This window comes from Rattus rattus, chromosome 9, assembly GCF_011064425.1.
Source record: "Rattus rattus isolate New Zealand chromosome 9, Rrattus_CSIRO_v1, whole genome shotgun sequence".
In the NCBI taxonomy this organism is placed as follows: domain Eukaryota; kingdom Metazoa; phylum Chordata; class Mammalia; order Rodentia; family Muridae; genus Rattus; species Rattus rattus.
In genome coordinates, this window is record NC_046162.1 from 62379612 (window position 1) to 62405415 (window position 25804).

At 44.8% G+C, this 25804-nt stretch overlaps 1 protein-coding gene across 1 annotated transcript in view; it reads left to right on the top strand.

Moving 5' to 3' along the window:
* B3gntl1 (UDP-GlcNAc:betaGal beta-1,3-N-acetylglucosaminyltransferase like 1) overlaps positions 1 to 25804 on the top strand; it is a 54968-nt gene that overhangs the window by 14726 nt on the left and 14438 nt on the right. Inside the window, exons 4-6 of the mRNA XM_032912779.1 lie at positions 955 to 1019; positions 8830 to 8895; positions 13959 to 14054. Of these exons, the coding sequence (XP_032768670.1) occupies positions 955 to 1019; positions 8830 to 8895; positions 13959 to 14054 (227 nt within the window). The remainder of the gene's footprint in view (positions 1 to 954; positions 1020 to 8829; positions 8896 to 13958; positions 14055 to 25804) is intronic.

A 25804-nucleotide genomic window follows, 5' to 3' on the forward strand; every position in this document is an offset into this window, starting at 1 on the left:
CTGTTTGTGTCAATCACAGCACAGTTCTCCCTGTAATCCTCTTTGTGGTGATTTTTGTCTTTTAAGTTCTTCTGCTTTTTTGGCACCATTCATTGAATTGCCACCATGGAGTGTTTGTTTGTTTGTTTTGTTTTTAACAATTCACTTGTAGTATCTTTGAAGGGAATGATTTTGCAAAATACTTTACTATGTATCCCCTGGGGATAAGGCATCACCAGTCCCTGAAGCAGAGGCCAAACTGGATTCTCCATCCAAGACAATCACTTTCCCAGCTCTTTAGCCCTGAAGGACCTCTTTGCTTAAGTTCTGTATCCCCTGCAGTCTGCTTCTTCGGGTCTGGTCCCCGTGCTCCGTCCTACAGTAAGGGTTGCCTTCATTGCTGTGTGAAACCCTGGGCTGATCACTGTCAAGTAACTGGTTTTGTTTGTTTTTATTTTTAACCTTCAATTTAGGCTGCCCCAGCTCTGGACTTTTAGGATGACTAATCATGACTAAAAGTTCCCTTGGGTCTGTGCTGAGCACTGAATGCTTAGTACGTACTTAGGCAGTGACCTGGGCTGGGTGTGCACACACTCAGATGTGGCAGACATTGTCAGCCACCTGGCCTTGGTCATCTAACCTTCCGTGAAGCATTCAAACAGAAGCATTTGCCAACCAGTCACACATAAGTATGCTTGGTGCAGCTCCCTTGCAAGCAGACTTTTACACTCTCCTCAGGGACAATTTATTTTTATTTTAATATAGTTCCAGATGCCTTACTCTTGGCGTTCTCTGATATCATCACAGAATGTGGGCTTGCTTTCTATTTACCTTCCTTTTATTCTTTCAAATTTGTACCTGAAGTTTGGGTGGTTGTGTGAAGTGACCTTGGCTTTCTTGGGGTGTAAAGTACATTGATCTTTATGCTGCTGAAAACTGAATTCTAAAAGAACCGTTTTCTCTTTGTTCTAACAGTTGGATATTCTAAAAACCAAGCGATCGCACAGAGCACAGGGTCTTACCTTTGCTTTCTGGATTCAGTAAGTAGCTCTCCATCTTGTTTATGGTGGTTGCCCAAATAATGTTTGTGAATTTTAGTAGGGTTCTTAAAATATAAGGTTTTAGATATGTTATGGTGACTCTCAAAAGGCAAGTTTAATAGGTTGTTGCTATGTGTTGTCATAGCATGTAATTAATAATAAATAACACCCTATAAAATGTAAGAAGACCACAGGGGCTATAAAAATAAGCAGAATGCTAGCAAATGTGATACTTAAGGGATTAGGAAATGGAACAGTTTGTGACAGCTAGAGCAAACTATGAAGCACATTATAAAGGTAAGGAGGGACAGGTAGGTGACAGGTAGACTTATACAGAAATTCAAATCAATCAAAATTATATTAAAATTTAAATTTGTGACTAAACAAATTAAATTAGCAAAATACTCCCACAAAGCAAGTTAAGTATTTTCTTTTCTTTTTCTTTCTTTCTTTCTTTCTTTTTTTTTTTTTTTTTTGTCCCTGAGATAGGGTTCTTTGTGTAGCTCTGGTTGTTCTGATACTGGCTTCGTAGACCAGGCTGGCTTCAAACTCAAAGAGGTCCACCTGCTCCTGCTCCGAGTGCTGGGATCAAAGGTGTGCACCACCATACTCGGCCTCAATGAAGTGTTTTCAAAATGTAAACAGTATTTCAGACTGAGTCAGCATCATGTTGATAGCATGATTGATTGTGCGTTTTGTTTAAGAACTTAAAGGGCTGTGGCCTTGACTCCTGGTTTTCACCTCTTGGAATATTCAGTGAAAGACCTGTGTGCAGTCATGCCTTAGGCTGTTTATCATGACAGAAATTAGAAGCTGGTTACTGTGTGCTGGCTGAGTACTGGCGAAGAACACTGACTGACAGTCAGAGAGCGGTCATGTGTATGGAGAATGGTTAGGAGTAGGACGCTTGGTTGTAATGGGTGAACAGAGACTCTGTGCAAATTGTGCTGTCCTTAAAAGCTCTCGTGGAATAAAGCAAAGCAAACAGAGTCCGTCTTTAAAAAATATAACTTTTATGTACCTAAATCATTGGATAGGTTGGACTTCTGGCTTCTTAGAAACATGCACAGCGGGGCCCATGGAAATGTTAGCCATTGGCTTATGCAGCTGTTGCAAGTTTTGTTTGTTTCCGGTTGATGATTCCAGGTACACGGAGGTGAGAAAATGCACAGACCAGGAAATGAAGCCTCCCTCCCATGCAAGGGACAAGAGGAGAATTGACCCAGAGGGTTGCCTTGGGAGGTCTGACATTTTGAAATCAGAGTTCTGCACAATGTCATCTTTACTGTATTTAGTTAGCACATTTGTCAGTAACTGACTGACGACAGATGTTGCCAGCTGGATGAGGAAGTGTCTCTGTCACATACCGTGTGTGATTTTTATATCTGACCTATCCGTTTTAGCGTGAGGTTATTTATTAAACAGCTTTGGTATTGGCGTATAGAACCGACTTCAGCTTTAGGAAGCAGCTGAGGAATGCCACCGTTTGTGGCCCAGTGCAGGTGTCTGGCAGAATAGGCCCCGTGTGGACCGCTGCTCTGCTGTGCTTTACCCTGAAGTTTTGGCTCCACCTTCAGGTGCTAGTTGTTCCCCTAAGCTGAAAACAGAGAACAGGCTGTTCATGCGGAGCCTGCGTTTAACTGGCTCTGGAAGTTCATGAGAGACGTGGGAGTGGGAGGCAGAACTGGGACCTGAGGTTTGTATCTCATTTCTGTCCCTTTGGTTACATTTCTCTCGGGAGGGAACTACAAAATATCTTCTGTCTGTAATTTAGGTGGGCTTACCCTTGTTTTAAAAATGTGTGTGTGTGTGTGGTCTTAAAGTGGATCACAGTAAACAAATCCCCCTCCATTAGGACAAGGTCTCATCACTTCAAGCTTCTACTACTTCCTTGCAATACTAAACTGGCAACCTTTAGGGAGGTACTTCATAGAGTGCCCAGAAAATGTCAGAGGTGATTTGATGGGCTGCTACTAAGGATGAGGCTGGTCACCCAAAATCAGACGTAGAGTAGAAGGGTTTAGGTTTCAGCCCCAGGGCCAGAGATTGGACCAATAAATCACACCTGCCTGGTGAAGCCTCTGCTGTAAACAGAGGAGCTCAGAAAGTTTCTGGTGTAGACCTGTGAAAGTCCCGGGGTGTAGTACACCCCAATCCCATGGGAATAGAAAGCCTTATACTTGAATCCCTTGGGCCTCTCTGTATCTGCCTCATCATCTGGCTGTTCACCTGCCTTCTTTACTATGTCCCTTCCCATCAACTGAAAATAGACTTTGTTTTTCCCTGAGTCCTGTGCACCTATCAGATTACCTGGAAACACCCCAATTGTATAGCCAAGTAATATCCGCACTGAGCATAAGCCCATAGCCAGGGATCCATGCTATTCCAGAGAGTATAAGGACCGCGTGGGATGGCGAGTCCTAGCAGAGGTCTTCAGAGAGACAGAGCTAAAGACAGAGCTCCGTCATCCCCTTCAGGGTTCTTAGGAACAAACAGAGAGATGAAGTAGAACCACAGGGTGATGACTGATTATCTTGAATGGGGGAAACCGGAGCACACACGTGTCACCTCCAGTCTAACGTCATTCAGGGTTTACATGCTCTTGCTGTGTGGGAGTTTGGGGAATGTGCATAGTTTGAGAGGAAGGGAGGTGATACGGTAGAGAGCTTCTGGTTTGGGAAATATTCATGGGGCCAGTGCATTCTGCTTGGCCCACAGAATAGCAATGGATGGTCAGTAATTTGCTGCGCCACCCAGTGTCATGTGATAGTTGCCTGTCTGGTACACTTGACATTCTGTGGCTTCCACTTGCCACAGGAGTTTTATCTGAGATCCTCAAGGAAGGATGTATTGGAGTTAAACCGACAAGACCTTTGCAGAGACTGTACCACATAAGGAGGGAACCAGGTGTTAGATAGACTCGACTTACTGTCTGAGGCTCCATGGTCAGGGCTCGACAGCATTGATGATAAGGGGAAACCACACATATCAGAGTATTGTGGGTTAAGAAGCCGTTTGGCGTATGAAAAGCACTGCACACTGCTTTTCAGAACAGGCTCAGGAAGTGACTGGGTTTTGTATACTTGTCCTCCATAGTTGAGTTCACAGTGATTAGGCATGAATAGGAAGTTTCTCCCTAAGTTTCCACATCTCATCTAAAAACCAAACGAGGTGACTGTGTTCTCTGTGGCAGGCACGTTTTGCTAAGGCCTTTAACATTCTTCATTTGTTAATGTTACCCCAAGGCCTCTCTGCCCCTGTCATTTTCAAGGGTATCGTCTTAGATGTCACTGGACGCCTACTTATCATTTATTCTCCTCAGTTCTTTTGACTAATTAAAAAAAATTGTTCGTGGGTGTGCATGTGTGTGTGTGTGCCTGTGTGTGTGCGTGCGTGTGTGCATGTGTGAGTGCGTGTATATATGCTTATGTGTTTCCCAGGCAGGCCAGAAGAGGATGTTGGGTTCTAAGGAGCTGCAGTAACAGGTGGCTGTGATCCATTTGATGCATTGATGCTGGAAATGAACTCTAGTTTTTAGAAAGGCATGAAGTTCCCTGACTATCTCCCCAGGCCCTGTCCGATGCTCTTTCTGTGATGCTTCCGGTTTCTTTTCTCAGGCTGCCCCATCATTCCACAGCGATGAATCCCTGTTCATAGTTGTGGAGTTTCAGCCCCTCTGGTAATTTCATGCATTCCAGAAATGCCAGTGGTAATGTTTCAAATCTACTTCTCACTGGGGAAAGAAAGCCCCAGGTAATATTCCTTGGCACGAGCTCTGAGATGAATGCACTCTGCCTTCACGGTCGATGCACACAGAGCATCTTGCATTTAGTCCGTTAGCCCCTCTATTTCGCATTTCAAATGTCAGCTGACTCTAGTTAACCCATCGCAGGGAGCCTGCCCACAGAGGGAGTAGGAGCCGGCAGGTCAGCTTGGCTTCCATGAAAGGGAAAGGGATCACCTTCTCTGTGGTGCAGTAACTTCCTGGCTTGTTATCAAAGTTCTCCCTTGCTTTCATTTACAAAAAAGACCTTTTCATTCTCCAGTCTCTCGGCCACTTTCTTCTCTTTCTGGTGGCCTCCCAAAACAAAGAACTTATTTATTTTATTAGTTATCGTGCTCTGTAAGGGTTAGCACTTGCTTCTCTGTCCACTCTTTGGATTGAATGTCTGTTCACCACTTCTTCCTTAGTTTGGTCAATGAGTGCATTAATTCTTTTTGTTCTCTCTTTGCTCTTATTGTAGTTGCTGACTCCCAACAGCCACACTAGAACATTCTTTAGGCTCTTGAGAGCAATGCTGAGCATTTTTGCTTTCTGAACTGTAAAGTTAGAGTCTTGTTTTATTCCATATGTATTATTAGTCAGAGCCCAGAGAGGTTGGACAGTAAGGCTGAGGGGGAGGGGTGTTGGGTGGGGAGAAAGAAGGGGAGGGGTGATAGTGGTGTTATCAGTCTACTGATAAAAATGCCAATGTCTCCCAGATCCACCTTCACAGATAGAAGTACCAGGCCACTTTCCTGGGCAGCCTTCAGGCCAGTTGAGTGGACACATAAAATTAATCATCACATGTCCACCCTGTGCTAACCTGGCATGCATACACATCTCCTTCAACAACACTTGCTTGGGGCCAGCCAGAGTTAGGTACAGTTTTGATACACCATGCAAACACGATGCTTATAGCTGAATATATGCAGTTTCTTCCCCAAAGAGTCCTAGCCCTCAAGTAAGTCTACTGATGTCCCAGAACGGTAATGTGGGGAATAAGAGAGGGAAGAAAACAAAGATGTTTGCCTAATATGTTTGTAACAAATTAACATGGAAATGTATTATGACTTTGATACCCTCATTTCTGTTATTGGTCACATGGTCATAGCTATTCTGACTGCTCCCAAAGTCCACTCAGTGGTGAATGCAGTCACAGCAGCTCAGATCAACAAATCCAGGACAAAAGAACAGACACAGGATATATTGTCTATTCTTTCTAATCCCATGGAATAATCCCATATATCCTAAAACCATATATTGTGGAGCATATATAAGGAGACAGTGTGGCCCTAAAGGCCCAAACTGAGGTCCCTCTGAGCAGGAAGTGGCTGGAAGTGTCATTGTAGCAGATGCATGAAGTGTTGGCAGTGGGCACTTCTGTACTTCTTACTGCCTCCATTTCACAATTCTTTATCTCATGATTCTTTACTAACCACCTCAGAGGAGTTGGTTCTTTATCTAGAAGGTGACTCACACCTTTATTCTGGAAAAGGTCTGTGCCGTATGTTGTGTTTTTGTAGTTCTTACTGGCTTTAATCGCAAAGCGTAGTACTACTAAGAGGCTCTCTCGAAAAAACTGCAAAGCTTCTGTAAGGCAAAAGGACACTGTGGTTAGGACAAACGGCAACCAACAGTTAGGAAAAGATCTTTACCAATCCTACAACAGATAGAGGCCTTATATCCAAAATATACAAAGAACTCAGAAGTTAGACACTTGAGGGAGACAAATAACTCTATTAAAAATGGGGGTTCAGAGCTAAACAAAGAATTCACAGCTGAGGAATGCCAAATGGCTGAGAAACACCTAAAGAAATGTTCAACATCTTTAGTCATAAGGGAAATGCAAATCAAAACAACCCTGAGATTTCACCTCACACCAGTCAGAATGGCCAAGGTCAAAAACTCAGGTGACAGCAAATGCTGGCAAGGATGCGGAGAAAGAGGAACACTCCTCCATTGTTGGTGGGGTTGCAGACTGGTACAACCATTCTGGAAATCAGTCTGGAGGTTCCTCAGAAAATTGGACATTGAACTTCCTGAGGATCCAGCTATACTTCTCTTGGGCATATACCCAAAAGATGCCCCAACATATAAAAAAGACACGTGCTCCACTATGTTCATAGCAGCCTTACTTATAATAGCCAGAAGCTGGAAAGAACCCAGATGCCCTTCAACAGAGGGATGGATACAGAAAATGTGGTACATCTACACAATGGAATATTACTCAGCTATCAAAAACAATGACTTTATGAAATTCGTAGGCAAATGGATGGAACTGGAAAATATCATCCTGAGTGAGGTAACCCAATCACAGAAAAAACACACATGGTTTGCACTCATTGATAAGTGGATATTAGCCCAAATGCTTGAATTACCCTAGATGCCTAGAACAAATGAAACTCAAGACGGATGATCAAAATGTGAATGCTTCACTCCTTCTTTAAAAGGGGAACAAGAATATCCTTGGCAGGGAATAGAGAGGCAAAGATTAAAACAGACACAGAAGGAACACCCATTGAGAGCCTGCCCCACATGTGGCCCATACATATACAGCCATCCAATTAGACAAGATGGATGAAGCAAAGAAGTACAGGCCGACAGGAGCGGATGTAGATCGCTCCTGAGAGACACAGCCAGAATACAGCAAATACAGAGGGGAATGCCAGCAGCAAACCACTGAACTGAGAATAGGACCCCCGTTGAAGGAATCAGAGAAAGAACTGGAAGAGCTTGAAGGGGCTTGAGACCCCATATGTACAACAATGCCAAGCAACCAGAGCTTCCAGGGACTAAGCCACTACCTAAAGACTATACATGGATTGACCCTGGACTCTAACCTCATAGGTAGCAATGAATATCCTAGTAAGAGCACCAGTGGAAGGGGAAGCCCTGGGTCCTGCTAAGACTGAACCCCCAGTGAACTAGATTGTTGGGGGGAGGGCGGAAATGGGGGGAGGATGAGGAGAGGAACACCCATAAGGAAGGGGAGGGGGAGGGATTAGGGGGATGTTTGCCCGGAAACCAGGAAAGGGAATAACACTCGAAATGTAAATAAGAAATACTCAAGTTAATAATTAAAAAAAAAAAAAAAAAAAAAATCTCCGTCCTCTACTCTGCCTGGCTCCTTGTAGAATAGTCAGTCATCTGGTTTCTCCAATATTCCATGTTGGCAGTCAACATCACTCCTTTCCTTATCTGTTTATTTTTGAGCACAAGGAGTCCAAAGTAGCAAGTGGCCCCTTAATTTAGAAGTATTTCTCCTGTCACTTACTCCCACACCCCTTCAGATATTTAAATCTTTGTTGATTACTCATCCACTGAAAATGCCTTATTATGTAGGAAATGAAACATTGCTACAGAAAAATTCACAAAACCATATATTGTGGAGCGTATCTAAGGAGCTCCCTATTGTCAACACACCAGGGCCTGCCACGATGCTGCTTCTAGAAACTTCCTGGTCACAGTGACCTCAGTTAGGGCCACACTGTCCTTACTTTTCCTTATTGTTTTCATTATATGTGCATTTATTAAATCATGTGGTACATTTTCCTAGGGTTTGGATTTAAGTATGCGATGGGATCCTGTGTCTGTTCTCTTGCCCTTACTGAGTTTGAGGACCTGCAGCTGAGTTCCTCACTGAGTGGACTTTGAGAGCAGTTTCTTTCTCCATCTGATGCCGACTTGAATGTTCTATGTCTGGAAAGTGCCGTTTGAATCTTACTTGGGTAGAGGACCTTTTCTACACAGGTGGTAAAATCACTAAGTCTTAGGGAATCTATACCTCCAGCCTTGCTGGATGATGTTCTAACACCACTGAGGACAACCATAGTGTTTCACACAGACACATGAGGGTCCCCTTGTTCTTCATCTTGAGCCACTCTGGACTCAATCACATCACTGCTTCTCCTTGATGACTAAAGAGGGTCCTGGTTTACGGATATCTGAATGGACTGGTCACATTGCTTGTTGTGTTCTTGGGCTACATGCCTTTTCTTACTGCGTTGGAGTCCCTTCACGTGTGTTTAAAATGTGCTCTACATGCAGGATGATGTTATGATGCCCCAGAGAGTGAGGATGCAATATGAAGCCGCTGTTCAGCACCCAGCGAGCGTGAGTACACCTTCCCTGTGTTGCCACCCCCTTTAATGAAATGCCAGTGTGGGTTGTAGATCAGACTGGCTTCAAACTCACAGGCGTCTTGCCTGCCTCTGCCTCATGAGTACTAAGATTGAAGGTGTGCACCAACACCAGCTGGCACCAGTAATTTCTAAAAAATAGAGATACTCCTTGGGATTAGAAAGAATCTGTTTACAGTCAGCTAGTCAAATTAGGGGGGAGATTCATGACTGCCGTGTTTGTGAGCCCTTAATGATGGCTCCCTCTGGAGATAAACATGCTTCTGGTTGCTGGCAACAGGAGTAGGAACTGGGAATAAAACTTCTCCTTGCTGCCTACAGCAGCCTGAGGTGTTCTTGTGAGAGAACTCCACTAAGTGAGGTTAGAATTCCTAACTTCACCAAAGAAAAGAATTTCAGGATAAGTTACTATAAAGTAGAATTAGAGTTTATTAAGACAATTTTTAACATAGATTTAGGCAGGGCATCAGTAGACAACTGTTTAGGAGAAGATACTATACCCCCAAGTATGGGCCTAGATTTCTTAGTTACCATTAGGGTCTTATCAATAGCTACACATGTAACTTTGATGGCTTCTAAAGTTACATTGTTTAAAGGATTTCAAGAAATTCTTTTTTTTCTTTCCTCTTTTGTTTTCTTTTTGTAAATGAGATTGGAAAGCACTTTCTGAGGTGTATTGGACAGGATTAAAGGCCGATTAAGAAAACCACAGGTCAGAAGAGTTGAAGCTTGCTTTGCTATATTACGTTACAGGGCGTTAAGATGTGTTTTTACTGTAAGCAAAGTTTACACTCTGGAGAGATTCTCAAAAAACCCGATGTTTTACAGCTGGAAAAGGAGTAGGCTAACTGTAACACAGTTGGAATATGCTTAGGCCTTAAGCATGCTAGCCCTCTTGTTTGAAAATCTCTGTGAAAAAGCAAATTGTCCTTTATAGCTGATTTTTATCCATTATACTGGAAATTTTGACTCTCTGTTGGAGAAAGACTTCAGGCAAACTCCTTCCTAGGTGAAGGGCTCCTTTCCATTTCTGTGTCTCCTTAGTGTCTTCTGCCTGTCTGTCTGTTGCATTTATCATTCTGGAAAGCATTTGTTACTTTGAAACAGAGAGAATGGTGTCTCTGTCTCTGTCTGTCTTTCCCCCCTCCCCCTCGCTTTGTGATGCTGTGATACCCATTTCCCATGTAGCCACTCATCCAGGACAGGCTTCTTATACAGGGTGATTGACTCCATGTGAAGTCAAGTTGGACTACACTGGCCTTTATTTCCATATTACTATGGTTCTGATAAGCAAATTATTCAAAGGAAAAAAAAGCTCATAAAACAACCTTCCCTGAAGGATGCTTTTATAGGCATTCATTTAAACCTCTTATGATCATAGGCATTGTTCTGTGAACTCCAAATGTAGCTCGCATATTATTTGCTTTTACAAAACTGGCACCTTTTACTTATTTCTCCCCTTCTCTTCCCTTTGATTCTGAGGACTTGTCCCTGGCACATGGGTGTATTTGCCTCTCCTGGGATAAGGCGTTGCCTAACCTGTTTCAAGTCAGAGGCTGAAGGCTTATATACTCTGAGCTGGAATTGCTGATGTATATATAAATGTGCCCAGCACATAGCTGGGGAGTATACCTATAAGATAAGAGGAAATGTCTGGATTGCCCTTGAAAGGTTTCTAGGAACAGGATAGAACCTTTCTATCCCTGGGGCAGCTCTGTGACTCTCGAGGGCTGCGGATTGTTGCAGTAGGATATATGGCCAGATCAGTCCCTATCACCCTGTCTTTCTAAGCTCATCTTACCCAGCCTACCTTTGATGCTGCTTCTGGCCCCTTTGGCCACCTCTCTTTGCACATAGGGTTGATGCTCAGCCTTAGCATAGGAGATCTCAGAACCATTTCTAGTATAGAGTCCTAGGGCAGGCAGTTGTGTGAGAACAGATGGAAATCCAGACAGAATATACACTGCCCTCCCAGGAGCAGAGGGGATACTTAGATACTTCACTGTGATTATGGAAGTCCTGGGGGACTGAGGGTCCCAGGGAGTCTGCCAGACTGCTGTGAGGTATGTTTCAGTCAGGAAAATGAAGATCTGTAAATAGAGCCAAGAAACCACAGTTTTGTGTAAATAATATGTTTTTAGTGACTACACACTCTAGGAATTGCTTTGCTTTTTTTTTTTAAGTTCAAAAGCACAGAATATTCTATTTCATCCCCCATTCTAATTGGGAAAGATGTCAGAAGGCTAACAGCGTCTGACAACATGTGCTGTCACGGAGCCTATGGGAACTCCATCTGCACCAAGTAATAGATAGTGTCTCCAGGATTGGAGTCACTGGATCTCATCCAGCAGTTCAAGGTTTTCTACCTCAGCCTCCAGAGATGTTGGCAGGCATCCTCGTCGTACGGGGAAACAGACTGTTCTCTGGTGTGGTCTCTTTGCCGGGAATAAGTCCCCGTAGGTAGATTTTTTTTTTTTTTTTTTTTTTTTTTGTGCTGTGTATAAAGGGAATAAATGCTAGGATTTCCAGAGGCTCCTCCCAGTGGCTGACAGTGAGGTAATGTTGTTCATAAAGTCGGAGGATAAAAGACAAGCACAGCCTCAGAAACGTACTACTCCCAACAGTGACTACTTGGTGCCTCTCACTGTGGGGTGCGGTCCTCCATCGCTCTGCCTGTCCCAGCAATCATGCCCTCCTGAGAGGCCGGTGCTGTGTCTTCATGTAAGATGCCGTGTGTTTACTCAGAAATGAGAGTTTCCAGTTTATTTTAATGTTCTATGCGCTGGAAGCTTGTAAAGGATTTTGTGACGAGCATTGACATTTTAAAGAGCCATATTCTTTTCAGACGTTTTTCATCTCCACCCCAAACCAACACTAAACAGGTCAGCCACATTCACGAACTTAATTTTGCAGTTTTTGGAGACGTTCATTGAAACGAACTGTGATATTTAAAAAATAAAACTATCGGTTGGGGATTTAGCTCAGTGGTAGAGCGCTTGCCTAGCAAGCGCAAGACCCTGGATTTGGTCCCCAGCTCCGAAAAAAAGGAAAAAAGAAAAAAAAAAAAAAAAACCAAAACTGTCAGTTTTTCTAACAGTGAAACCCACCTTCATTTGCATTTTATATACGGCTTAAGGTTCTAGATTATGACTTATCTCGCTCAACCTCACTGAATTCTTAGATACTCTGTCCAGTCTTCGGTAGAGAACCTTGTGCTCTATTTTCCTCCCAACCTCAGTCGGGTGGAGTACCCTGTCCTTTCTTTTTCTCTTCCCGACTCAGTATGTCAGGACCAATTGGCTCTGTTACACAAAATTAGCCTGAGAAGAAGCAGTTACTATGATTCTGGGGTTAAAACCATGGCTTACAAAGTCCCAATCTGCAGTTGCTGGTTGGTGGCTATGATGATTATTATGTTTAGTTTGTTCAGAAGGAATGAAATGAATGTTGGCAGAACGTTCCTACCCTGCTGTTACTTCAAGGCCATTTACAAGAAAACCACTTGGAAAGAGGAGACCCCTGACGGCAACTGCATCCCATTGTTTGAATCACTGCAGAGTTGTCGGATTTTATGCATTGAGCATCATTAGCAGCTCTAGATGTGATTTTATTTTTTATTTTTATTTTATTTTTTTATTCCTATCATCTGTCTCCTGAACCTTTGCAGCCTAAATCAGTCCTGGAACCGATACGTTACTGTAGGAAGTTCTACAGGATCCTTAAATGTCCATAAGAGGATCATTCCCACTAGATTCATGAGCACAGGCATAGAGGGAAGAGTGGTAGTAAGCACAGCTTCAAGGATACCAAAGGAAAAGGCAGGAAAATAGTATTATTTTCCACTTGCGAGGTTTGCTACAAACAGACGTGGTGGTGAGTGGCTTCTGTACACATAAACACTAGATCGCTAATAGTTCTTTTCAGAACCCTTGTACATAGTGTGGCTGTCAGTGTCAGGAATGTCCTGAGGGCCCCCAAATCAAGCTCAGTGGTAGACACAGGTGCAAGAACGTGAGTCCCGGGGTTGGAGGTTTAGCTCAGTGGTAGAGCGCTTGCCTAGCAAGCGCAAGGCCCTGGGTTCGGTCCCCAGCTCCGAAAAAAAAAAAAGAACGTGAGTCCCAAGCTCTAAGTGTAGAAGAGTCGAGGAGCCGCCAACCTCTGCTCCCAGAGTCTCTCTCCACAGAGTACGATTTGCCATCGTGTCACAGCTCAGGAAGGGGTTTCAAAGGCAGCAGAGCTGTCCCATCACTTCCTGTCCTTTCAGATCCACGCCCTTGAACTCTTACCTACTGAATGAGACAGGATCCTCTCTACAGCTATAGTCTCACTAACCCTGTGAGGCGGAAGCTTCACCTCTAACTAAATGGTCTTGGTGACTTAGTGACTTTTATCTACTTCTGAGGTGAGAGGTCACCCTTACGTAGAGTCTCACTAATCTTCTTCTACCCTGTGAAGTTCAGAGTCTCACTGACCTTCACCCTTTCCGTAAGGCAGGAACCACATCCCGAGGACAGTCTCACCGAACCCTCTCGACCCAGTAAACTGATAGCTTTGCTCCCACGTGTAATACTAGTCTAACCACTTAGCCCATCTGGCAAAGCAGGAGCTTCACCTCTGTTTTGTTACCTGTTCTTGTGCACACAGAATGGTGAGATCCCCTACGTAGAATTTCATTGACCTTCGTCTACCCAGTGATACAAGAATTTCAACCCAACTGCTGTCTCACAGACTCTCGTTCCTGGTGCGAAGCCTATACTTCAACCGAGGTGTACCATCACCAAGTGTGTCAGTCACCTTTCTGTTGCCCCGGCCTTGGCCGAGGCCACTTAAGGCAGAAAGAGCTAATTTTGGCTTATGGTTCTAGAGGGAATGTGGCAGGGAGACATAGCAGCAAGGAACAGGCTTAGACTTCATGTGGGCCTGGCATCCTGCTCTCCCTTGCCCTTGATGCCAGGGACTTTTGCTCACATCAGCCCTCAATCCATGGACTTCATACATACTTACAAAGCCTTAAAATATATCTGTTGTTTCCCACAGATCATAGGATGCCAAGTGAGGAGAGATCCCCCAGACTCCACAGAGCGATACACACGCTGGATCAACCAGTTGACGTCTGATCAGCTGCTGACACAGGTAGCAGTCACCAAGTGTTTGACCTTTTAGAGACTCAGCTGCTTTGGGTTCGAGCCCCCTGGGACCGTGTCCAACTTGTTGGCACGTTCATTCAGGGTGTGGCCCTCGTATCTTCACTCATCTACATATTCTTGACTAGACTGTCTAGTTGGGGCACACCCAACTGTGCTCAGAATCCAAAGCAAGCATTTAAGTCTCTAAGTAATGTGTCCTTAACATGTTCCAAGTGGAGATGCATAGCACTGTCAGCCACAGTGGCCCCAGAACCAAATATACGGTTGCTTAAGTGGTGGGCACAAAGCGGCTATGACAGTAGACACGGGATGGCTCTGGCTCTGGATGGAGAGTGGGTACAGAAGTAGATGGCAGATGACCATGGCACTACCATGCTGGCGTTGAGACCAGACATAAGCTCACCTAGCAGCCTTAGATCTCACTAACTCTGTTGAATACGGACTTGTGGGCATCATGGAGGCAGTGATTATGACTTTCCTCTGTGTGGTCCCCTGTCCATTAACCCCTCAGACAGGCAGGGACTGTCTTGTCACCTTGTTAGGGAAGTCCTTTCCTATTACAGAGGCAGTCAAGGCCTAGCATCTGCCACAGAGCCCTGGCTTCATAGTCTTGTCACAGGACTGCATGCTGTGAGGGGAAAGATTTACTCTTTGAGTGCCTGCATAGCACATTGGACTGACTGTGGTCTTCCATGGAGCTGTACCTGTGAGAGCTGGAAGGTAACACTGAAGCCACCATGCTCCCAGTATCAATCAGGCTGGCTTTAGACATCGTTGTTGCCTGTCTTCTGAGAGCACATTCTATCCACCATAGCAAAGTCCCATATGAGTGCAGAATCCCACAATGAGTTAGGTTTTGTGTATATGGAAAATTTTGGTTTTAATTTTGATTATTTTGAAAAGTTTATTATTACTACTATTGTTGTTGTTATTGTTGTTATTATTATTATTATTTTGAAATAAGGTCTTACTATGTAGCCCAGGCTAGCCTCCCAGTCAAGATCCTCTTGCCTCAGCCCCCTGAGTGCAGAGATTGCAAGCATGATGTTATCTTAAATAGGCTTGGCTACTGCATAAACAAATTGGGTAGAGGAAAGCCAAGAGAAAGTAATGGGGTGGTGGTAACTATGAGCAAAGAACATATGCGTGAAAATATTGCTTAAAAACCTATTATTTTGTATTGTAACTAGAAAAATTAATATAAAAATAATTGTTAAAAAATGAAGATGCTTGAATTATAGAAAAGATTTTGAAAAACATATTAGGGCTGGAGAGATGGCTTAGTGGTTAAGAGCAAAAACATTAAATTAACCGAATTCCCACTCTTTGGTTCACTTACTTGCCACATATCTTATATCTTCTGGGTTTAAGCGTCAAAATCCTCATAGGAAATATTGAATTAATTATTATTATTACTTTTTTTTTAAAGACAGGGTTTTACTATACAGCCCTGGCTGCCTGGAACTTGCCACATAGACCAGGCAGTCCTCAAACTCACAGCGATCCACCTGTCTCTGCCTCCCGAGTTCTGAGCTTGAAGCTATGTACTGCCACACCCACCATAGGAACTATTAAATACAGGATTCTGTGCTGTCACTGTTGACTGTTTTGTTTTTTTTTTCAGACCTTTTCTGAGGATTCAGATATTCACAAAACATTTACCAGAAATTTACTGGTGGACAATTCACAAAATTGGAAAGCTACTTAAGATGGAGGAGGATATAAGATTCAGGCGACAGGTCCATGACCTGGAGAGCTATAAAGGAGACCCTGGGAGATAGAAGGAACTCAGTCCCCATACCATTGTTCTGGGAAATGGAAAAACAACAACACAGTTGTGTTTGTGAGGAAAAGATGAATGTTTAGGGTCATAGGCCCATGCCTCCTTTTGTAAATTAAAGCTGTGTGGTGATTTCAGGGCTGTTCTGCCCAAAGAGGTCTACCCAGCTGCCTCTTGAGGCCTCAGTGGGCCAGGCTTCTGCGAATGGGCCGCTCAGCTCATGTTAGCGCTAAACTGAGGAGGTCTGGGTACTTTCCAGAAGCCTTCAGAGGCCAACACTTACTGTCTTAGTACTTTGTGGGTCCAACCATGAGGGGGCAGGTCCTTTCGGATACTTCTGTGGCAGTGGAAGACTGAGTGGTAGGGCCACCTGCTGTTTTCTGAGAGTCCAAGCTGTTTGTGATAGACAACCCTGGTTCCTCCAAGAGTATGGGAAGGAGAACAGGCCTTGGGCCTGGTTTGCAAGAGTGTGCTGTGGGTGCCTATCCACCTCGAAGGATCCCAGATGGTCAAGGACTTGGGATGGCATACGTAGCAAGAGCTTCAGGGTGTGGCAGCAGCTTGTCTGGGCTCTTTCTCTTTGGTCACATGAAACTCCCAAACTGGGCTCAGGGACTCCAGTAGTAAATGCGTCAGATGTAAGCATGGCATACGTGGTGACTACTAGGGATCTCTGCTTTAACCCTTCCCCACTGAGTGACATTCCTCTAGGTTCAGGGTCAATCTTAATAGAAGGGAGGGCCTGACTGTCATGGCCCTTACGTGTCCCACAGTGCCTGCCCTTCTTATAAACTGTTAATTACTGGGATAAATGCAGTTAGTGTGTTAGGAGGTGCTGGAAGGACAACTGGGCAGACCATTACAGACCCTTCTGTTTATTTTTCCTGTTTACAGAGCATGTCTTCTCTAAACTTCTGTTTTCTAACGTTGGGAAATGTTGAATATACAGATGCACAGAGAACACGAATGGCCCCAGGCTTCCTCAGCACACTGTGAGCTACTGAGACACCATGCCCAGGCCTCACACTCCACTGCTTTATATATCACTGGAGGAAGGTCTACCTTTTTTTTTTTTTTAAGGATTCAGATGCTCTGATACGTATAAAGTTATGATGATGCTTTGTGTACCCTTCTCTCTCTGGGGTTCTAACACTCCTGCTACAATCTCTGTTCCTCATATTTCCGTCTTTGCTGGTAGGACCTGAGTCTTCAGTTCTAATAGAGACTGTGTTGCTGAATGCCCATGTGACCCAGCTTTCAGTGAATCAGGGCTGATATTGGCTTGCGGTCAGCTTTTCCACCACGGGGATCACTTCTGTGTTTCAACCGCCCTTCCGGAATGCTGGTGCCCTTAGTCAGCAGCTTCCTACCTCCTTCCAGACCTTGTGCTGTAGTCCTAGCCCTCTCCTTATGGGGGTAGGGTCTGTTCTGATGTCTGACCCTTCCCACCCTGTACATTCTGCATCTGCTTCACCTGTGCATCATGTGAAACTTGACCTGCACTTCTCTTGTCATTTCTCCGAGATATCCTAGCTCACTGTCAGCCTCCAGTTTGAGTCTAGAAGGGAAGATGAAAATGCATTCTAGGGCCAGAACATTAAACTCAACACCAGGCATAGACAGTGGACCTGACAGAGGTGTTGCCCTACATTCACTCAGCCTTGATAGCGGTCTGGAGATACCCCCTCTGTGAGGCCAGGAATCGCCAACAACATCCCCTTTGTAAAGTCAGGATTCAAGGATTTCTATACTCTGAAGTCAACAGACACCTTAAGGAGCTTTCTAGGCTCAGTTTTACTTGTAGATTTGAGAGTTTCACTACTAGGCCTAGGTCTTTTCATGGCTGACCACTCTGTAACCTATTCGTTTGAAGACCTTTAACAAAATTAAATAGAGGAAAAATTATCACTGACTTAGAAGGCATTGTATATGAATTCCATATTGTAGGTTGTGGTGACCCAGGGGCCCTATTGTCTGTAGACTTGAGAGGCCACTGAGGCCTCTTGCTCACCCCCACCCCCATCCCCACCCCCACCTCGAGAGGCTGAGACTTGTCCACTTCATTTTCATTTTAAGCTTCTAGATTTTAGTGAGACGGTAAGAACTGGCCTGCAATGTGCATACGTTCTACGACAGCTCAGAGGTTTCAATCTAATTCTAATAAGTTAGCATTCGTGAAGTTTCAGACACTGAATATTTTGAAGGAGGTCACTGTGCTAATCTTTCTCACTTTCAGGGGAGTTTCATAAAGCAAAAGAGGTACAGGCCCAAGAAAACTACCATTTCCCAGTAGGTTAGCCTGTGATCATTCAAAACTCGCTTGTGTGTAACGAGGACGGGAATATTTTATTAGTGTCTGAATCTTACTAAATTTAAAAGCAATAAAAAGTTAATTTTATATTAGAGTTTATTTTTATAGCTATGTAAATATTAAAATGCTGGACATTCTGTTACTGGTTTAGAGATGATCTTTAACTTCTATTCCTAAGACAGCAAGTTGAAATCTACGTCTTTTGTTTCGGTTTTTAAAGTATTTGTGAAAGCATTCATTCCAGGTGGGTAGCTCCTCCCCTCCTCATATCCTTTGTGATAAAACAGAACAGTGGATTTCACCCAGGGCATTATACGGCCTGTAGGTTTTGATACTGGTTCCACATAATTGAGTATACATCCCAGGGCACTCAGATGGGCTTTTAAGCTTTTATATCATAAAATGAGCTTAGCCAAGCATACTCAACCTAAGAGCAAACTTCAGACCCAAACCTTAGAACAGTCAGAGCAAGTGAGGCCGTGGCCGCCACACTGACAGTTCTAGAAAACGGAGTATCTCATTTCTCACAAAGGGAGGGCCACCCTGGCATGAAGGAGGAGACAGAAGTAACCAAGGAAGGGAGGGACCATTAGGGAGGCCATCAGTGCCATCAATGCCTCCTCCCCATACCTGTGCTCCTTAGTCTCACTGTGAGAGACACTCACAGTCTTCACCCTTCCCTTTGGCTGTTGACTCCCCTCACTACTATGTCCTACTCTCTTCCTGTCTGTGTCTCTCCCCTTTACCTTCCACCTTCTTTGCTCCATGTCCACGGTCCTCATTCTGTCTGTCTATGCTCATTGCTCCTACTTATTTAAACCCCTCTTGCCGTCTAAGGCTACTCTGAGTGTCCACAGCCTTCTCACTCTCTGTGCAAAGATTTATTTATTACATATGAGCACACTGTAGCTGTCTTCAGAAGCACCAGAAGAGGGCATCAGATCCCATTACAGATGGTTGTGAGCCACCATGTATTTGCTGGGAATTGAACTCGGGACCTCTGGAAGAGCAGTCAGAGCTCTTAACCACTGAGCCTTCTCTCCAGACCCACAGCCTTCTCTCTTAACTGCACATGCCCCTCCTGGCTGTTCACACTTGTCGTGCTCCCCCCGTCCCCGCCCTGTTCACAGTTTTCCCTCTTATGTATCCCCCCTCCTGCCTGTGGCTTCTGCTTACCTGTCTGCACTCCTCACTCTGCCTATTCATTATCATGCTATACCCAAGTGTAAGGTCTTAAGCTGGGTCAGATGTGTTTCCTCTTAAGTTTGGGAGGCCCCAATTTGGAGCACTTGCTTTATGGCTCCTCGGCTGTCCGTATTTAGCCCTTGAGCATCAGTATTCTGAGTGTCTCCACAACCGCCATTACCTAACCTCATGTGGGCAGATGGTGTAGGCCTAAAGCCTCTCACTGTACCTTACTGACTTGGGCTCCAATACCAATCCTGAGACATCTCCTCAGCCTGGGCCTTGTGGGATATCCAAAGGCACCTACAGATGGACTTTGTGTAGTTTGAGCCTAAACACATCTGAACGGCGTCCCCCATGTTTGTTACCTGCTCCCCAAGTTGTCCTCCAGGAGCTGGGATTGGCACCTTAAGTCTTCACTGTGGACACTGACTCTCTTTGGAGTCTATGAGGCTCTTTAGGGCTAAGTGCTTTTTCTGCTGAGTTTTTGCTTCCTCCGTCATCTCCAAGTATGATTATGTTAGCAGTGGATTCCACCTCTGGCAGCTTGCAAAGGCAGGTGGCTGAGGATGTGCTGTTCATGTGTTGGCTGAGGCTACCTAAGAAAGCCGCAGCTCAGCACTGCTGATGCCCTTCAGCCCTTGCTGCTTGATGTGGTCACATGACTCTAAATGGACCAATAGGATTATCTGTAACTGAGTATAAGATGGCTTTACAAAGGCCTAAGAAATGCTTTTCTTTGAAATTTTAAACTCGTTTCACTAAATGTAATGTTTTCAGAGTTTACTTACATTGTGGAAAGTACCGAGTCGTGTTCCATTTTATAGCTGCAAAACAGTCCACCGTGTGTTCTATCCATAATTGGGAGACGGTAGGTCCTCTTCACCCTTTGGTGATTGTGAATAGCACTACCATGGGTGGCTGGTGTGCACCCTCTGAGTCTCTTGTTCAGTTCTATGTTTATAACAGGGATGATTTTGTTGGGTGATCTGGCAATTCTGAGTCTTTCCACAATGGCTGACGGTGGAAACACTTTCTCTTGTTCTATGAAGCATCTGCGTTCTTGGATGTGTGTGGGTGATACTGAAAAGATAGGAGAGTCCAAAAGAAAGACACTTTGGACTGTGTGGTGGTTGGACAGGTACGGCCCCCATGGACTTAACATTTGGATGCTTGGCCCACAGGGAGTGGCACTGTTAGGAGGTCTGGCCTTGTTGGAGGAGGTGTGTCCCTGTGGGGGCTTTGAGGTCTCCTCTGCTCAAGCTATTCCCAGTGTGGCACACAGTCTCCTGCTGCCTGTGGATCAAGATATAGATCTCTCGGCTACCTCTCTAGCACCACATCTGCCTGCCCCCCACTGTGCTTCCCACCATGATGATAATGGACTAAACTTCTGAACTGTACGCCAGTTAATTGAAAGCGAATGTTTTTCTTTATAACAGTTGCCATAAAACCCTAAGATAGGCTGTGTTTCTGTGCTCACAGTAATATGTGGTAGAAATGGTTCTCGATGATGGAGTGTTAATGTTTCTCTTTCTTACCTGTCTCAGAGACAGAGATATTATCCCTAGCATTTGCAGAGTGGCTGGATGCAGTGGGATAGCCCTCAGCAGTGGGATAGCCCTCAGGAATGTGTACATTTACAGGTGGACATTAGAGCTGTATATTCATGTAACGTGAGACCACTGTCCTAGAGAGAAATGCCAGTGATCAGCTAGTCAGCTTGTAGCCAAAAGCTGGAGCTATTGATGGTAGCTGACCCATCCAGCCTTCAACTAATGGGGCTACCTAGTTTAATCCCATTCAAAGTTCATGAGCCCCAGATTGGGAGAAAAGTAAATATTTATATATCAGCTTTAGGGTATAAGCAGGGCCCTGCCCCTACCACAGGTCCTACCAAGCCTTATCCAGTGGTACCTATCTGCCTCAGGCAAGCCAGACCCTCTCATTTCTCATTCGAGTGGTCAGAACCTTTTAATCCACCATTCGTTTCATAAATTTCTAAAAGACACTTTTTGTAAGACAGGAAGTATGTAAATCTGATCTCCGCCACCCATGTGTAGAATCTTCATGAGCTGGGGAAAACCAGTTCTTTGGAAGTATTTTCCTATGCTCATGTTGACCTCAGTGGTACAGTGACCCTGTCCTTGGAACTGAGTGTATTGGCATGATGTTCACGTGTATAATGATGTCACAAGGCATCCACAGAGGGCTAAAACATGGCAGCCTGGCAAGGTTTGCCACCATAACATTTGAGAGTGGTTTCTCTGTTACCTGAGTGTGGTGAGAAGGGCCCTCTCACAACCAGGTACTTCCCAAACCCTTGGGAGAGGCTCTCTAGTCTGGGTGATTAGTGTTCACAGGTGCCATGACACTGTGTTGAAGCCACTGTCAGTTTGTCTAACATTTAAAGCTGCTTGGGGATGGGCTGCCAGCATCCGTGCTGTTTTTCTTGCTCACTGTGATTTAGTGACTGCGTCTGAGCTCAGGTCGGAATAAACAGGGACCCACATGCCCGAGTGAGCAGCCACCTGGCACCACAAGCTCTCGTAGATCCTTTCAGTCAGACTGAGATTTTAACACCTGACTGAAACCTAAGTGTATAGTTCTCAGTTCATCTAATAGTGAGATTTGGAATCTCAGTTATCTGTAAGAGTATTGATCGTGTCTCTAGGGCCATCCATGTCTCAGCAACTGTCAGAACTGAGTCTCTGGGGCTCAGTCAGACTTCATGACGAGCTTGGCCTACATGCTTGGCCACATGCTTATCCGTGTCTGTCTCCTTCTGGTTGCTGCAAGTGCGAGATTACAGTGAGTTCAGGCTCACTTCCAGTTCTCAGGTGCACACCCACACAATGGAATTGCCAGATCATACTGTAATTCTATTTTTAATTTTTTTGAGGAACCGTTGAACTATGTATGCTTCACAGCAGCTGTACCAGCAAGGAAGAGGGGCTTTGATTTCTACACAGCTTTTATCAGCATCTGTGATTGGGGGGGAGGCTTTGATAGCACCGTCCTGCTGGGGGTAAGGTGCATCTCACAGGGGTTTAACTCACATTTCCCTGGTGCCAAGCCCAGGTGAGCAGCTGTTCTTGTTTATGTCGAGCTCTCTGTATCTCCCGTGGAGAACGACCTGATTGCATCTTTTGCCCATTTTAATTGAAGCTGCTAGGGTTTTGTTGTGGTTTGGTAGGAGCTTTGTCAACATTTGGATCTGTCTCCCACGCTGAGGGCTGGTTGTCTTTTCAAGCTCACTGTGCTCTTTGGTGCAGACGCCTCTTAATTTGGATAGTGTGCCTCCGTGTGTAGTTCAAGTGTAAGGTGTGTGTGTGTGTGTGTGTGTGTGTGTGTGTGTGTGTGTGTGTGTGTGTGTGTACCTGCACACAGATCGTTAGAAACTTTTGTGATCGCTGCATCTGGAAGACCTGCCTGTGCTAGGGAACGTGGGCGTCCCTTCCTGGTTATTGTCATCCGTTGTAATCCGCAGAGCTGGGCCAAGTGTTTCGGGACCCTGAGGAAGGCACCACAATTCTGCAGGGTCTTTCTTCTCTTTATCTCCCTGTGAGGAAGGAGCTCTGTGAGATCCTCAAGGTCCCAGGCCAGGTACCCCGATGCCTTCCTTGGGGACTGGGGAGAGTGAAGAGCCACTACACTGAGGAGTCAAGCAGTGCTGTCCGCTACTCTCCCCGTGTCCCCAAAGTAGCAGAGGTAGAAAAGAGGCCATGAAGCGACCAGGCGCCCAACACCCATCTCTTGCTCACCAGCTGGGATAACTTACTTTATAGCATCCTTGAAGCTTCCAAAGGTTGGGTTTCTTCTAGGGCAACTCTGGGTGTCTCATTGTGAGTCATAGACCTAACATCTGCCTCCTGAGGGATCCATGGTCCTGAGTCAGTTGGTCAAGGCCTCTGGTCCTCTCAAGCTTTCTTGCTCAGGTAGGCTTGCTGTCGTGGTAAGAGGGAATGATCAGACAGGATTGTCCTACATCCTGTCCAAGGTAAAGGGAGATATGTGTGCTCAGAGAGAATCACCCGCAGCCTTTTTGGGGACCCAGTTTGCTGCCCACTGCCATTTTACCCCATGACAGATGAAAACGTAGGATTAGTTCCAGAATAAATAACTGGGCAGTTTTACAAGATGATAAAACCAATAACTAACAAGTTTCTAAAGCATTTGAAGCCTTACAAGTGCTGGCTTGTCAGAAACCAAACTGTAAAGACTCCAAGCAGAAACAAGTTCTCAGGTTAGCACTTGCCTGAGGGGACAGAGTCACTGGAGCTGCAGGGTAAATACATCTCCAGGACCCTGTTGATTTCTCTGACTTGGTTCACCCCATATTTCCAAGTCCACCACCCTCCAGCTGTTCAATGCATGTGTCCACATGTGGTCTGTACCTAACGCGCACGCACACGTGTGTGTGTGTGTGTGTGTGTGTGTGTGTGTGTGTGTGTGTGTGTGTGTGTTGATTGCTTACATGTTTGTTTGTGTGGTCAGGAACATGAGTGCATAATTTTACAGACTGATGTACTTCTGTGCTCAACTTCGTTCAGCCTGGACTAATAGGCTTCAGCCTTCAAGATAAGAGCCACAAAGAAATTAGGAATAGAAGGAACGCATCCCAATGTAGTAAAGGCTGTGCATCCTAGGTACTAAGTGGGGGAAAACTGAAAAACTTCTAAAATTAACAGGGAAACAAAGGTATCCATTGTATTCTTTTTCAATGATGTGCTTGAAAGTCTAATGAGCAATAAAGAGAAAGAAAAGGGATATAAATAAGTAATGAAGAGGTCAGGTTATTCCTGTTTGCACCCAATATTATCCTATTTTTAAAAGACACCCCCAAAACACTCAGGATTTCAAACCATGGTAAATGTGATGGTTTGTATATGCTCGGCCCAGGGAGTGGCACTACTGAGACAGTACGGCCTTGTTGGAGTAGGTGGGGCCTTGTTGGAGTTAGTGTGTCACTGTGGGCGTGGGCTTTAAGACCCTCATTCTAACTGCCTGGAAGCCAGTATTCAGATGAAGATGTAGACAGTAAGTCACTGTGTCAAGAAGTGGATATAGAAGCTGGAGAGCTGGCACAGTGGCTAAACACACTTGTTCTTGAAGGGGATCCAGGTTTAATTCCCAGTACCCATAGGATGACTCACAACCACTTATAACTCCATCCTATGCCATTTTCTGACCTCTGTGGAGAGGAGACATGAACGTGGTGCACATACATACATATATACATATATACATACATACATACATACATACATACATACTACATACATACAGGCAAAATACTCATTCACATAAGATAATTCCTTTTTTTAAAGGAGAGCTGGGTGTGGTGGTGCACACCTTTAGTCCCAGCACCTTGGTGGCAGAGGCAAGTGGACCTCTGTGAATTTGAGACCAGCCTGGTCTATCTACATAGTGAGGATGGCCAAAGATACACAGTGAGAGCCTGTCTCAAAAGAAAAAAAAAAAAGAAAGAAAGAAAAGAAAAGAAAAAGAAAAAAGTGGGTGTGAAGGAAAAAAGGCAAAATAAAGAGACAGGATCTGAGGCTTCTGGTTACAGATTGAATCCTGAAGTCTGAAGATGGATGTTTTTGGGGTTCCCAGGGCCCTAGTGTCTGGCTCAGTTATGGAGCACATGGACCTACCTTGTCTAAGCATCCCCACATGTAGCATCTCTGTGTGAGTGGTGGTTACCAGAACTACCAGGCATTTAAGCCCTTGATAAGACCCTGGAAGAAATCCCCTCCTCTTCCAACAAGACTCTTAGGGACGAGAGATGCCCAAGCGGGACCTGAAGGCACTGAGGGAAGAAGGCTTCTATAGCAATGATGCTGGCATGGCTCTTTGCCTGCAGGTCCCTCACCTGCTTGAGCTGCTGCCTTCGAGATGCCGAGGGTAGCCATAGAAACTTACCCAGGTGCTCATGGATTCTAGCTTCCCAAGATGTCAGTGTCTGCCCCTTCCCTGTGCCTTCTCCACTGCCTGAGCAATCTGCCCCTGACTCCTATGGGAGCAGCTTGCTGACCTCCTTGTAAAAACAAACTTAGTTCTATTCCTTCTGTGGAAATGGATGGAAAGAAATTGATGTCTTTGTCTCAAACAAAAAACAAAAAACAAAAAAAAAAAAAAAGAGAGAAAAAGACAATATACCTCTTTTTTTTCTTTTTAACATCCATCTCTTTGGAACAAAACTGGAGATTGTCACTTCAGAGAGGTGGGAACCGGACTAGAGAGGATCTCTGCATTATGGGATATGGTATTGGTAGTGTGATGGTTTGAATAAAAACCACCTCCATCGATCAATACGGAGTGGCACGTTTAAGAGTCGTGGCCTTGTTGGAGTAGGTGTGGCTTTGTTGGAGGACGCAGGTCACTAGAGGGTGGTTTTGGAGGTCTCAGAAGCTCAAAACCAGGCCTAGTGGCTCACAGTGACATCCTGATGCTT